Source organism: Elephantulus edwardii, unplaced genomic scaffold, assembly GCF_000299155.1.
Source record: "Elephantulus edwardii isolate Elephantulus edwardi_28Jun2011 unplaced genomic scaffold, EleEdw1.0 scaffold00092, whole genome shotgun sequence".
NCBI lineage: Eukaryota > Metazoa > Chordata > Mammalia > Macroscelidea > Macroscelididae > Elephantulus > Elephantulus edwardii.
In genome coordinates, this window is record NW_006399842.1 from 933969 (window position 1) to 949479 (window position 15511).

Here is a 15511-nt window from a genome sequence, read left to right on the forward strand (position 1 = left end):
GCTTCACTCTGTGTTGCTAAAACATCTTCCCAAACTCTCCAAACAGATTGTGGCTTCTTCAGTTGAGAGGAGATAGCCCTTTTCTTGGATTGACTTAAAAGTAAGTTGTTGTTTATTTTTTGTTTTTGTTTTTTTTAAAGTAATGTTAAAAATCAAGAGTTGGAGTTATCACTTAATTACTAATCACCCATCGTGCACCTAACTACAGAACTATATAATTCTGATATAACAACACTATACATGCATGGAGATTGTGTCAATCACTCGTGCCCGTTTGTCATACACCTTCGAGTCACATGTCTTATTTAAAATATGTGTCCTCAATTAACATTTGGGATTGCAATTCCTGCTATCAATTACAGGCAGATCAACAAGAAACCTGTATAAAACAGCATAACATACTTTTTTTTTAAAAAAGATGCTTTTAATACAGCAGTGATTGATGTTGAAATATCAACTAAAACGGAGCATGATCCCATTTTAACGGACACGAGATTTCCATTTTTGCTTCCTCTGATTATTGCTGGTTGTTGTTGTGTGCTTTAGAGTTGGAACTGGCCCACAGTTGACCTGCAGTAGGTTTTCAGAGGCAGTAAATTGCGTATGAGATGAACCATGGATTTGAATGAACCACGTGCCTCTGGGATTGCAGCGCATCTTTTTACCACTAGGTCTCCAGAGATCCTCACTGATTACATTCCCTTTCATCAACTAATGGAGCTCCGATTGGCTTAATGGCAAGAAACTGAACTGCAATCATGAAGTTACATGGTTCGAATCCACCAACTGCCACACAAGAAAAGGATGGGCAACCTCCTCTGGAGGTTCAGCTATGGGTCGGTTCCGACTCGACAGCACACAACGATCATCAACTTACTGAAGGGACATTTCTGTGCTTTAGTTTTTGTTCACTTTATCAAACCCACATGCATAACAGAGGATACAGATTTGAAACAGAAGAAAAAATATGTTCAGATTTATTAAATGATCCTTCCAGTTCCTCCTCCCCCAGTCCACAAAACTACTCAAACCTCCAAAACAAACATAACAAGCAAGAGCAGTTGCTAGACTATGAACCTACTCTTCAAATTGGCTAGACCTCTCATGGTTTCCTCACTTCAGTGGGATTTTTCTAAAAACAGGGGAAGCGTCTCCTTCTCACGTTAGGGGCTTTCCTAAGACTAGAAAGATGTTTCTTCCAATGAGAGGCTGCTCACTCCCCAAAGATCTGGACTTGGCATGCTTCTCATCAATTCCTAGGGAAAGGAAGGTGGGGAGGGTCATGCCTCCTCTTTCAGAGGAGGAGTTATTCTAGCGGAGTGGGGAAACAACTTTTCTACCCCCTAACTCACTTCCACCATCTCTCCAAGTTCTTCATCCTCCCGAGTTCTCTGAGTGGGAGGACTGGAGTGGGACCTTCGCCCTCTTCCAAGATGGCCGCAGCCGCCTCTGTGACAGGCCTGCTCACGTGGCTGCACCCTCCTATGAGGTCGCTGGGGCTTGGTCCGCGATTGTCCCATTCCAGGCTCCGTCCCCAGGCGGCGACTGTCCTTGTCAACCGGAGCCTGAACGATCATGGCAACGGGCTCAGGCAGGGAGCGCGTGGCAGCGGCGACAGCTTGGTCGCGACCTGGTGCAGCAGAGCGGCGGCGGCGGCGGCGGCACTGGCCCTGTCGCCGGCCTTGAGCGCCATGCTGCCGGGCAGCCCCGAGAGGCAGCAGGCAGTCAGATGGGAGGCGGAGGCGGCGGTGGCGGCGGCTGCAGCAGCTGCAGCGGCGAGGACGACTGAGGAGCAGGTCCGCTTGGACACAGGCGCCGCCGGGGAGCCCGAGCGCAAGCCCGGGGTGGAGCAGCGCAAGGAGCCAGGCCCGGCGCGACCCCGCGCGGCCGAGGAGGGGGATGCTCGCGATGCCCCGCAGCCGTCGGCCTCGCCGCACAAGTCCAAACCGACTCCCGCGCGGGACCTCTGCCCGCATGGCAAACCCAAGAGCAAGGGCCGAAGCTGCAGGGGAAGCTCAGGCCGCTGTCCCGAGTCCCGCCCTCGGCGGCCGGTCACCGTGGACAGCTCCAAAGCCAGGACCTCGCTGGAAGCGCTGAAGATCAGCATCCGCCAGCTCAAGTGGAAGGAGGTGAGGCCCGGCCCGCCGCGTGGGCACAGGGGGGTGGACAGGACAACCTCAAAGGACCCGGTACGGCCCAGGCCAGGTCGGCGGGCAAGGGCCGAGTTCCTGCTGTGCGCCACACTGGAGCCTGCTGTCAGCCACAGTCATCTTTCAAGGCTTAGTCCCAAAGTCCCCTCCAAGAAAGCTTCCCAGACCCCTTCTGACCAAGCCAGCCACTCTCTCTGCCTCGGGCTGCCCTAAAGCTTTTCAAGTGGTTTCCAAACTTCTGCGCCCACAACTTGATCTCTGAGATTTGCTTCTTTCTATCTGCCTCATCCTTGATATTTGGTTCTTTAGGACAGGGGACCTAGTCTCCCCCCACCATCCTCCGCCATTCACTTCAAGTTGAGTATGTTGTAGCGCTTACTGTGAATTCCCAGAGACAGGTGCTATTTGGAGACACATCTAGGGTCTCACTCTATCCTACCCTTTAGCTGTGTTACTTTGAACTCATTGCTTCACCTCTTAAGCCTATTTACTCCTCTGTAAAGTTAATAATACTTATCTTGTAGTTTTGTTAGAAGACCCACTACTCAATGCAGTAAGTAGTACTAATCTTACCACTTTCTTTCTGCTTTCTTTCCTCCTTCTAAATGTCCATCGTCATCATCACATTAATTCATGTTCCAGGTATTGGCTTATAGTAGGTATCAGTTTGGGGTGGGTGAAGGAATGAATGAAAGAATTGGTTATTCACCAGTTTAGACCGGGTAGGTGCTAAAACGAGGCACCTGTTATACCCAGAGGTGCATGTTGCAGGCTAAGGGTGTAAAACCTTTGTCTTTATTTGCAACATGTAAGGCTGCTTCCTGTGCTCCTGCAGTGCTAGGGTTGCAGGGCAAAGTAGGCTAGACTAGAGACTTAGGCCCAGTTGCAGCAGGCACCACAAAGATTGTGATACCCACCCCTGGCCTTGGCTCTGCAAAGTTCTGTAATGGTTTTACAAAGTTGGAACATGAAGAGACATTGATGTGGTTAGAGGCTTCATTTACCAGCAGGAAGAAGTCATGTGGTTTGTAGAGTAGAGTCAGGCAGGGCATACTTCCAAGTGGATAGGTGATTGCCACTGGAGAAGTCTGACCTCAGAGCCAGGTCCCCCTGCCGTGGGGCTTTGGGTTTCACAGGGAGACTTTCATGCCTGGGGAAAGCAGGGAGATGTTTCCAGTTATGGAGCCTAGGGTTTATAGACAGGGCCTCAGATCCAGGCCAGAAATATGAGGGTCAAAGCAAGATGAATTAGAAAACTCATAAATGCTGATTCTGGTATTGAAAGCAGCTCCTGGAGGCAGGTGAGACTGGTGACCTAATCAGGGGCTCTGCTGGGAGAGACAGTCATGGGCCCAGGTGAACTCAGTAACCGGCAGTCATCCCGTCTTAGTACACTCCTTTAGTAAATGCCCTATGTTTTTGTTGGTTTTGTGTGCCGTGGAATTAGAACCAAATCAGAACTGACTCTCCAGCAGGTTTTCAGAGGCTTTTAGTGGGTTTTCAATCATACAAGAAATTGCCCATCCTTCTGCAGATTAGCTGGTGGATTTGAACTATGTGCCTTTGAGATTGCAGCTCAGCTTCTTGCCACAAGGCCACTGTTGTTGTTGTTATGTGTCATTGAGTCACCTGTGACTCCTAACAACCCTATGTACAGTAGCTCTGGAGCCTGCCCTGAGCCAGTCTTACTGTCTCCGAAACACTTACCCCCATTACCCCAAACTGTGTCAGTCTATTTCATCTGGGGTATTCAAGGCTGGGCCCTGGGAGTCTACAATGGCTGTGATGTAGTCTTTACCCCCAAAAGTTTAAAAAAGGTAATTGTAGCAATTACAGAATCTTTTCTACTACTTCCTGAACTTCTCTTTCCCCTGTTTTTTGCATGGCTTCCTGTTACTTCTTCAGATATCTGTCCAATGCCACCTCCTCAGTGAGGTCTCCAGTTCTTGCTCTTCGTATATTTTTTCCTCTACCTGATAAATATTTTATGTATTATTTTATTGTCTATCTGTGACCCTTACTAGATTGTAAGCTCCGTGGGAGCGAGGGCTTTGTTTTATTTTCTATTGTATCCTAAGTTGTTTGGCATAGAAGTTGCTTAATAAATATTTGTTGAATGGATGAATATATTATGTGGTGAGTGTTTCTGTACAAATAAAGGTAGAGGTGCTGTGGGAGGTAGAGGAAGGACACTTCGAATGGGTTTCCTGGAGGAGAGGAATCTGAGCTTTCTTCAGTGCAAGAGGTGAGGTGAGGGCCTGTGGACTCTGGATAGCCAAGTAAGGAGTAGTAATGGCAAAGCAAGAGGTACAGTTATAGCTTTGCAGGTTGTAAGTAAGGTCAGATCGTAATGTGAGAGGTGGATAATGAGAGACAAGGCTGGAGAGGTGAGCAAGAATCCAGTGATGTGTCCTCCTATGGAGTCTGGACGTTTTTTGAAGGCTGCATGAGCCATTTACAGAATTGTAAGATTCTTCCGTTATTCAGCTTTGCTATTTAGGGCAAGTCAGTTTAACTTTTTTAGTCTTCAGTTTTCCTGTCTGTGAAATGGGGGGTGAATAGAGCTTGTTCAGTGGTTCCCAGTTAAAGCTACGGTTACATAATGGTAATGTTAATTTGTGTGAGACTGCTACACTAGGGAGCTTGTGTAAGAAGCTTAGTGGTAAGAAGCTGTGCTGAATTCCAAAGGCACACAGTTTGAATCCACCAGTGCTCTGTGGTAGAAGGATGGGTGGTCTCTTTCCATGTGATTTACCACCTCTGAAAACTTGCTGGAGGGTTAGCTATGGGCCAGTTCTAATTTGACAGCCGACAACAAGAACTTACACTTGATGGACACTTTTAGGTGGCTAGTTTAACTCTGTGAACTTTGATAAATGATGGTAGTTATAGAAAGGATTCAGGCCTTTTGTTCATAGGGTCACTATGAGTTGTGCTCGACTCGGTGGCAATCAACGACAACAACTGTTTAACTGCACACTAACTCCCCTCAGAGCCTTTTCTTCCTCTCAAAGCATGTAGACATCTAAGTGGAGAGGCTCATGCTAATATATTTTAAGACCTAATTTGCTCCAAACACTAAGACTTTGCCATTAGGTGAGTTATTATTAATGACACTTTTCTCCATTAGTCTATGAGTTCCTGAAGGCGGAACATTGGGGTATCCCTTATTGATTGTGTGTTGCCTGTGTCCTACACAAGTAGGTGTTCAATCAACGTTCAATGAATGAATGAAATCCGTGCAACAGAACTCATGTCTCAGCTAGACACCCTGGGATGTGGTGAAAATAGCCAGATCAGATTATCTGCTCATCTATACTTATACTCTTAGTACTCTTACTACTTACTCCTAGTACTTTCTACAAAGTTAGCTATGTGACAAGTAACAGATAAAAACTAAGAATGATCGAAGTATGAACACACAACCTCTCCTGGTCTAAGTTCTCCTACCTGATACAGGGATGGTATTTAGATCAAATCATCTCTAAAGTACCTCCCAGCATTGATGTTCTAGAGTGGACTTATTTTCTGGGGCCGAAGCATCGAGGAACTGAGCCACAGTTTCCTTTGCATAAAGACTGTAGAGTTTAGGAGTACCAAGTTGGCTGGTTTAGGGGGAGGAAAGAAATCAAGTCCTGCATACCAGCCAGAGTGGAAGTTCTGTGTCTCTTTCTGTGGATGTGGAGCGAGGGGCTGCATAACACCGTCTACTAGTCAGGGCAGAACTGGGTCAGCATGTGAATTCAGAAGTTTGCTTCAGCTACAAGAAACATTTTTCTTTATTCCATGTATATTTAACAACAAGGTAATGATAATGAACTCTTACATAAATCTTGCTCTTTACCAGACATTATTCTTAGTGCTTTAAATATATTAATATACGAACTTGTTTGATTCTCACAATACCCCAATAATATAAATTGCTTATTGCCTCTTTTGTAAAGCTGAGGATATTGAAGTACACAGAGATTCAGCATCTTATCTAGAGTCACACAGCTAGTGAATAGCAGAGCTAGCATTTATGATGGGTAACCCTTTTAATGCTAAGCTTCAATCCTATGTTTGTCTCTACTTCTCTGTCAATGGGGATGAGGTAGGCTCCTTTTCTCAGCTACAGCCCAGGGGGTAGGTATTATGAGTAGATCATTGCCGTCCAGTCAGGTGAGGCAGTGCTAGAGGTGAGCACAGGAGGCTGTGAGTGTATTGCATGGAAGTGCCTTGTGTGGAGAGGTATGAGCTGTAGAAGGGCTTAGAGGGAAGGTGATAAATAGACTGGGTTATTAAACCCTGGATAGGAGACGGCCAGGGGTTAGCTGGGGAAAGGGCAACCTACACAGAGTATGAGCAAAGACAGGGAATGTTGACCCAGATCTAAACTCAGACTGGGGATAATGTGAGCTGAGGGAGCATGTTGGAGAGTGGAGAGAGATGAAGGAGAGGCCAGATCACAGAAAGCTTTACAGGACCTGCCAAGAAACCTGAGCTTCAGGCTGAATTTGCTTGCAGATTGCTTGCCATATATAGACTGAGTCTCCCTTGCCCACTCTCCCTCAGTCCCAAAAGAATCGTGCTGACACTGATGATTCAGTTTGCAGGCACATCCATTCTGACTCAGGTCTTCTTCATCAGAACCCACAATTTAAGATATGTTTTTCAGGGGAAAAGTTACAGGATATTCTATGAACTTGTGGCTCATATTAAAAGTTCATTCCAGAAGAGCAGAGCTGTAGTTACAAGGCCACCACTAAAGTTCCTACATGAAAGAGGTCAGGGTTAATAGAAAAGGCTCAGTAAATGTTTATGGAATGATAAAGTCCTTTTCCACTTGTATAAACTCTGTCCTCATCCCCTGCCATATTCTTTTGCAATTTTGCTGTCCTCATTAATGAAAGCCTTAGAGAAAAGAATACCACAGATAATAGGTGCCTCTGTTGTGAGTTGCCCTCCTTAGAGATGTGGGCTTTGTGTATGGACGTGGTGGTGCCATGGACACCAGCTTCTGTGACCCAAGAGTGCTGAGAGATTTGACAGAGGGACATGTGTCGGTAAGAGTTTGCAAATATTCCTGCCCCAAGATCCATTACATTGCAATGTCTTTGCTTCAGAGACTGCAAGTCATGATTTTTGTTCTGAAACTGACTTAGCTGTTATTTGGAACATGTATGTACTGTATTATTGTCCTGCTTATAACTTGTATAAGGGTAGTTACTACTCATGAAGTATCTAATGCTCCATTGACGCCCCTGGGTGGTGCGTATGTTAAAGAGCTCAGCTTCTAGGTAGAAGGCTGGCAGTTGTTTGAATGACCCCAGAGGCTTCTTGGAAGACATTGCTGTTACCTGAAAGGTCACAGCCTTTAAAGCTCTATTGAGTAGTTCCTCGCTGCACAGTTGAGGTCACCACCAGTCAGAATAATTTATCGAAAACTGACAATAGTAACATGTCACTCTACTAAGTGCTTTATGCAATTGTTTTAAGCATTTACTATAGGGAACTCTGGTGGCTTAGTGGTAAGCAGTTGCAATGTCAACCCAAAGGCATATGGTTCAAGTCCACTAGCTGTTCTGTATGAGAAAGATGGTCAACCAATACAATTAACTATCTCTGAATCCCCCCTGGAGGGTCAGCTATGAGTTGGTTCTGACTTGATGATACATAACAAACACAACAAGCATTTACTGTAGATTATTGAATTCACATAGCAACTTTCTTAAGTCAATTCCACTATCTCCAATTTACAGATAAAGAAACTGAAGCTTAGAAAGAAAGGTTGATATGGGATAATCCAATGCCACTAGCTAACAAGGTACAGAGCTCTCCAGGCTCATGCTCATTGCCAGTCCTGCATCTTCTTTGCTAAAAACAACACTGCATGGAGTTACTCTATTATTGTTATTATACCCTGATAACAATTGAAAAAGCAGGGTTCAATCATCTGTCTCATTCTGAAGCCCTCGTTTAATGTTCTAGAATTTTACACCTCGTATCCCTCCTTTCCTCGACTGACCCACATAATACTGAATGGCAGTGGAAGCCCTCAGAACCAGGGGAGTGATAGTGCAACTAGGACCTAAAATAAAACATGGAAATATATCCTGCCAGGCAGAGAGAGTGCTGGGCGCCTGCACATTCCAAATCCCACAGTAAAGTCACTCCAGTGCCATTTGACTAGGCGAGCGGCCTCCTCCACTGTGGAATATGAGCCTGTTCTCTGAAGCGCTCTGCCTCCGATTCCTTCTGGAAGGAGCCAGGGTAGAAGATGAAAAATGTGTGGTTTAACTTCGCCTGCCTTCTTCTTTCAATCTCAGTCATTGTGATTTACTTTCTAGATTTTGAAAATAGCATTATGTTTAAGAGCGATTTATGTCCTACTCCATCAAAGGTTTTACTTCCACAGACATATTATTTTAATGTCTAATCCACTAGAATTTTGCCTTTACCAGTTAAGCTTGTCATTATCTAAAAATCACAATTCACTACCACTTGTACTCTGAACAATATAATATGTATAATAGCCTCATGAATTCAAACTAACTTAAAGGGCTTAAGTAGGTCATTAAAAGACAGTAAATTCCAGGGATTTATATTCAAGGTCTGTAATGATTACAAAATAAATTTTTTATTTTTAGCAAGTATTACAAAGGCTGGAGCAGTTTTCTGTGTTTTGAAACATCCACTTGGTATTGTGTCTCAATTTTAGAGGTGTTCAAGCAAATTCTGAATCAGCAGAAGCTGAATGAAAAAATTCAATGATGCTTTTTTTTGTTTTAAAATCCATTACTTAAAAAAAATTCTATTACTTGGAGAAGAACATTTTGTTAAGATAATTGGCTGCTCTTTAAGTGTCTTCTCTAAATGAAAAGTGTGGTGCCTTGGAATTAGTAGAGCTTTGAAATCAGAAAGATGTGGGTTTAAAAAAATCCTACTTTCTAGGAGATCTGGTGGCCTAGTGGGTAAGGAATTGTGCTTCTAACCCAAAAGCAAGTGGGTTTGAATCTATAAACTGCTCCATGGGGGGGGGGGAAGGGCAATATCCTCCTATGTGATTTATAGCCTCTTTTAGAGAGTCAGCTGTGAGTTGCTTCTGACTAGAGAGCACATCACCACTACCACCACCACCAGAGATTTTGCAGCACAACCACATTTCATTCTACAACTGTATATTTCATTTAAATGTGTCTTGTTGTTGTTATTTGCTGTCAAGTCATTGGTGACTCATAGCGAACCTGTGTACCTAACTCTGCTCTATCCTGTGCTAACCTTATTTTCTCTGACACTCCCATTACCCCAAGTCACTGTGTCAATCCATTTCCTTGACAGTCTTCCTTTCTTGAGCTGTCCCTACACTCTCCTAAGCATTATGTTTCTAAGGACTGGTTCCTCCTTGCAACATACCCAAAGTATGTCAGATGAAGCTTCAGAATCCTTACCTCCAAAGAGCAGCCTGGTTTAACCTTCTCTAGGACAAAACTGTTCTCCTAGCAGTCCATGGTATATTTAGTACTCTCCTCCAGCACCACAGCTCAAAGGCATCAATTTTCCTTCTATCATCCCTAGTCATTGTCCAGATTTCTGATGCATAGCAAGTAATTGTGAAGACTACAGCATGGATCAGGTGCACTTTAGTCTTCAGAGTGACATTGTTGCTCTTTAGTATTTCTGGAGAGGTCCCTGATAGCAGACTTTCTCAATGCAATTAATCTTTTGATTTCCTGCCTGCTGGTATCAAAGAATGTTGATTGTGGAACCAAGCAAACTGAAGCTATTAACAATCTCAATCTCTTCACTGTCTGTCATGATGCTGCCAATCAGCCCAGTGGTGAGAATCTTTGTTTTCTTAACGTTGAGCTTCAATCTAGTCAGTTCTGGCTCAATGGCACATAACAAAAACAAAACTACTTGTGTGACTAAACTTATTGTGAACTAAATACAGAACTTCTCAGAGCCTCAGTTTCTTCTGTGAGAATGAGCTAGTGAGATTTACCTTTTAAATGAGGGAATGTATGTAAATGGCCTTAATCCAACACTTGGTGCATTAGAACCTGCTGCCATCAAGTCAGTTCTGGCTCATAATGACCCTTCATAGGTTTTCTGAGGCTGTAAATCTTCAAGAGAGGAGATTGCCCAGCTTTTCCCCTTGGAGCTGATGTTGTACTCAAACTACTAATCTTTTGGTTATTAGATTACTAATTCTTTGGTTATTGGGATACGTTATACACTATGCCACCAGGGCACCTCTTGTAGACTGTAAGTACTCAGTTACTATTACTTTTCCATTCTTACTGGGAATGGATGAAGGTTTCAATTTCACCACATTCTCTCCAGCACTTATTGTTTTCAACTTTCTTCAACAAAATTGTGTCCTTTTAAAATGTTGTTGTTGGGTTCCAAATTCTAAAGGGCCAAGCCTCCTCAGTGGTTTGAATCTACCAGCATCTCTGAGGGAGAAACACAGGCATTCTCCTGTACAATCTGCAGCTTCCATAATCTGATTGAGAGTCAGCTATGAATTGGTTCCTACTTGGAGGCAATGGGAGAAACAAATGGAGAGACACCAATGGAAATGAATCGGGGTTAAGCCATAGATGTGTACTGAACTGACAGGCCCGTAGTTTGATATCACCCACCACTCTGAGGGAGAAAGAGGACGCTGTCAGTCTCCATAAAGATTACATACTTGGATACCTTCCAGGTTCCACTCTGCCTGATAGGATCACTGAGTTAGAATCAATTTCATAACAATAGGTTTGGTTTATTTTTTCTTATCTGTGGAGATCTGGTGGCTCTGTGGTGAAGGTACTTAGGTGCTGACCAAAAGTTTGATGGTTCAAATTCATCAGTTGCTCTTTGGAGAAAACCAAGATTTATAGCTTTGGAAATCTATCAGTCATAATCATGATAGCAAGTGGGAGGTTTTTGGAGTGATTATCCCTTTGGGTTAAGTTTTATTCATTATGTTAATGAGGCAGTATTAACACAGAATGTGTCTTAAATCAATCTCTTTGAGATATAAAAGAGAAGAGTAAGCAAATAGGATGTCAGAAGAAACTCTGAAGATTGCACTGGAGCGTAGAGAAGCCAAAGCACAAGGAAGAATTCAAGATACTAAAGAGCTGAACAGAAGATTCCAAAAGGCAACTCAGAATGACAAGACAAAATATTACAATGAAGTATGCGAGGAACTAGAGTCGGAAAATCAAAAGGGCCGAACTCGTTCGGCATTTCTTAAACTCAAGGAACTGAAGAACAAATTCAAACCTAGAGTTGCTATAATCAAGGATGCTTTAGGCAGAATATTAAATGATCCAGGAAGTATTAAAAGAAGATGGAAAGAATATACTGAGTCATTGTATCAAAAGGAATTGGCAGATACAGAAGAATTTAATTAAATAATATATAAGCAAGAACATATGGTGATGAAGGAAGAAGTTGAAGCTGCTTTGAAGGAAATAGCAAAAAATAAGGCCCCTAGAATAGATAGTATACCAATTGACATATTTCAGCTAACAGATGCTGCCCTGGATGTGCTTACCAAGTTGTGTCAAGAAATCTGGAGAACAGCCACTTGGCCAACTGACTGGAAGAGATCTATATTTGTTCCCATTCCAAAGAAGGGTGACCCAACAGAGTGTGGAAACTACAGAACAATCTCATTGATTTCACATGCAAGCAAGATTCTACTGAAGATTATCCAAAAATGACTGGAACAACCCATCAGCAGAGAATTGCCGGAAGTCCCGACGGGGTTTAGAAGGGGTTGTGGTACTAGGAATATTGTAGCTGATGTTAGATGGATCTTAGCTGAAAGCAGGGAATACTGGAAGAATGTCTATCTGTGTTTCATTGATTATGCAAAGGCATTTGACTGTGTGGATCATAACAAACTGTGGTTGACTCTGAGAAGAATGGGAATCCCAGAGCATTTAATCGTGCTAATGTGAAACCTATACTTGGACCAAGAGGCAGTCATCAGAACAGAGCAGGGTAACACTGCATGGTTCAAAATTGGGAAGGGTGTATGCCAGAGATGTGTCTTGTCTCCATACCTTTTCAACCTGTATGCAGTGCAGATTATCCGGAAGGCTGGGCTCTATGAGGAGAATTGTGGTGTCTGGATTTGTGGAAGATCTATTAACAATCTGCATTATGCAGATGACACAACCCTGCTTGCTGAAACTGAGGAGGACCTGAAAGGCTTGCTGCAGAGGGTCAAGGACTGCCGCCTTCAGTATGGACTGAGGCTCAATGTAAAGAAGACAAAGATTCTCACCACTGGACCAATTGGTAGCATCAGGATGGATGGCGAAGAGATTGAGATTGTTCACAGCTTCAGTTTGCTCGGCTCCACAGTCAACACTCTTGGCACCAGCAGCCAGGAAATGAAAAAACGTATCGCGATGGGAAAGTCTGCGGTTAGGGACCTCTCTAAAGTACTCAAGAGCAACAGTGCCTCTCTGGAGACTAAGGTGCACCTGATACAGGCCATGGTCTTTGCAATCACTTGTTATGCATCAGAGAGTTGGACAATGACTAGGGAGGACAGAAGGAGAATTGATGCCTTTGAGCTGTGGTGCTGGATAAGAGTATTGAATGTACCATGGACTGCCAAGAAAACAAACAGATTCATCCTGGAGAGGGTTAAACCAAGCTACTCCTTGGAGGCAAGGATTCTGGGGCTTCGTCTGACATACTTTGGGCGTGTTGTAAGGAAGGACAGGTCCTTGGAGAGGGACATCATGCTTGGGAGGATGAAGAGACGGCACAAGAGGGGAAGACCCTCTATGAGATGGATTGATTCAGTGACTGGGGCAATGCAATTGACACAGGATAGAACAGGGTTTAGGGCTGTTGTACATAGGGTCGCTATGAGTCACAAATGACTCGATGGCACATAACAACAACAACAACAAGCAAACAGGCACCCAAGCAAGCCAAGATGGGCAAAGATAGATGCTATGTACATGAAGTCTGCAAGGAACTAAAACAGAAGCAGAAAGAAACAAAGATCTGACCCTAGAGACCAAAGAGAGAAAACATCTCCCTAGAGTTGGCACTCTAAATTTGGACCCTCAACTTCCTAAATTTTGAGAAAATAAATTTTTGTATAAAACTGCTCACTTTGTCGTATTTCTGTTATGGCAGCACTAGATAGCTAAGACAGTAGCCATTTTCAACTCAACAAACAACTCAACTTGTTGTTCAGCAGGTGCTCCAGGCTGTCAATCAAACTGGAAGAGATTGCCCATCCTTCTCCCTTGGATCTGCTGGTGGGTTCAAAGCACCAGAGATTAGCAGTACAACCCTTGGATTCACACTGCAACTCCGTATGGACTACACTGTGAGAACTCCCTAGGTAGCCGTTCTAGGGAGTATGAATTGGTATCCCACAGTGGTTTTAATTTTAATTTCCTTGATGACTAATGCTGCCTAGTATTTTTTCATGTGCTTATTGGTGATTATCAGGGGTTCTGGTAGCATGGTGCATGTTACAGTGCTAAGCATAAGATTAATAAGGTTCACACCAAGATAAAAGGGCAAATTCTGAATAATGCTGCTGTTATAAAACAGGACTGACATGGGGGTTGGGGAGAAACTAAAAAAATAGGGAATCAATGTGCACTGCATTGAAACAGATCAGGGAAAGAACTGTTTAAAAGGAATATATGATTGGGTATTGTTTGCATGACAACAATCCATAATAAGAGCTGCATAGCACAGTGGACTTGGGGTGGGGTTGGCTGGGGAGGAGGAAATTGAGCAGGAATGAAAGAATTTTTTTCCCCCAAGAGAAAAGTGAACAGGGGAGGTGGGTAGGGAAGAAAATGTGCAACGATGGAGGAATGGAAATCCAAGTTCTCCATGAACATTCATTAAAATCTCAATTAAAAGAAAAAAAATTTAAAAAAATGTAATGGTTCAAATCACCAGCTACTCTTCAGGATAAAGAAGGAAACTATCCTCCCGTATATATTTACAGTGTTGGAAATCAGGATCAGTCAGAACTGACTTGGTGGTAATGGCTTTTGGGGAATGTTCAAGTACTGTGCCCTTTTTAAAATTACATTGTTTGTCATTTTAATATTCAGTTGTTAGAAGATGAATTGCATTGGTAAAGTCTACTCTCAAGGACATCTAAAGAGTACTGAGGAGCAACAATGTCAGTCTAGAGACTAAGGTGTGCCTAATCGAAGCCATGCTCTTCTCCATTACTTTCTGGGCATTTAGAGAGCTGGACAGTGAATAAGGATGTTAGAAGGAAAATTGAGGCCTTTGAGTTGTGATGCTGGAGAAGAGTATTGAACATATGAGGACCACTAGGAAAACAAATAGGTCTGTCATGGAGAGGGTGAAACCAGGCTGTTCCTTGAAGGAAAGGATTTCTCTGTCTCACATACTTAGGGCATGTTGCCAGCAGGGACCAGTTCTTGGAGAAGGACATCATGGTGGAGTGACAGTGCAGGAGAAGAAGATTCCAGATGAGATGAATTGACACATTAACTGGGGTATTGGGGAATAGGTGTGTCAGAGACAGTGATATTGGCTCAGGATAGGGCAGGGTTCAGAGCTACTGAATATAGGGTTGCTATGAATTTCAAGTGACTTGACCTTACATAAAAGTTCCTTATAAATTCTGGATAGTAAACCCTTATATATGGTTCCCAAGTATTTTCTTTTATTCTGTATATTGTCTCTTCATTTTCTTGATAAAGTCTTTAAAACAAAACCCTGAATATTAATGAAGTTTGAATGTGTGTGTGTGTGTGTGTGTGTGTATGTGCTATTGGTGTAAAATCTAAGCATCTATTGTGAAAAATCTTGATTTCAAAGCTTTAGTCCTATATTTTTTTTCTAGAAGTTTTATGATTTTAGCCCTTATATTTAGGCCACTGGTCTGTCTTGAGTTAATTTTCATATATGATTTGGTGTATGGATTCAAATTAATTTTGCACATGGAGATGTAGCTGTGTTAGGCATTATTTTCTGAAGAGATGATTCTTTCTCTACTGAATGGACTTAGGCTTTTTCTTGTAACTTGTGATTTTCTTTTTTTTTTAGCTTTTTAAAAATTTATTATTAATTCAATGAAAATTTACAGAGACTTTGGATTTCCATTCATTCATTGTTGCACTTTTCTCCTCTCCAAACCCTCCCCGTAGTACACTACCTTCTTGGAAAAAGAAAAGAAACATTCTTTCATTGTCTTACTCTTACAATCCCTCCCCAGGTCTACTCCATTATGCAGCCTTTGCTCTGGACTCCTCTCATGACAAAAATACCTAATCACATATCCCTTTTAAACAGTTTTCTCCCTCATCTGTTTCAATGCAGTATACATTATTGAACCCATCTTTCTCAGTCTC

The 15511-nt window shown here is 43.0% G+C and overlaps 1 protein-coding gene across 1 annotated transcript in view; it reads left to right on the top strand.

The window, feature by feature from the left end:
- Positions 1–1422: 1422 nt before the first annotated feature.
- TTLL11 (tubulin tyrosine ligase-like family, member 11) overlaps positions 1423–15511 on the top strand; it is a 395726-nt gene continuing 381637 nt past the window's right edge. The window contains exon 1 of the mRNA XM_006890745.1: positions 1423–2129. Within this exon, the coding sequence (XP_006890807.1) occupies positions 1434–2129 (696 nt within the window). The 5' untranslated portion in view covers positions 1423–1433. The remainder of the gene's footprint in view (positions 2130–15511) is intronic.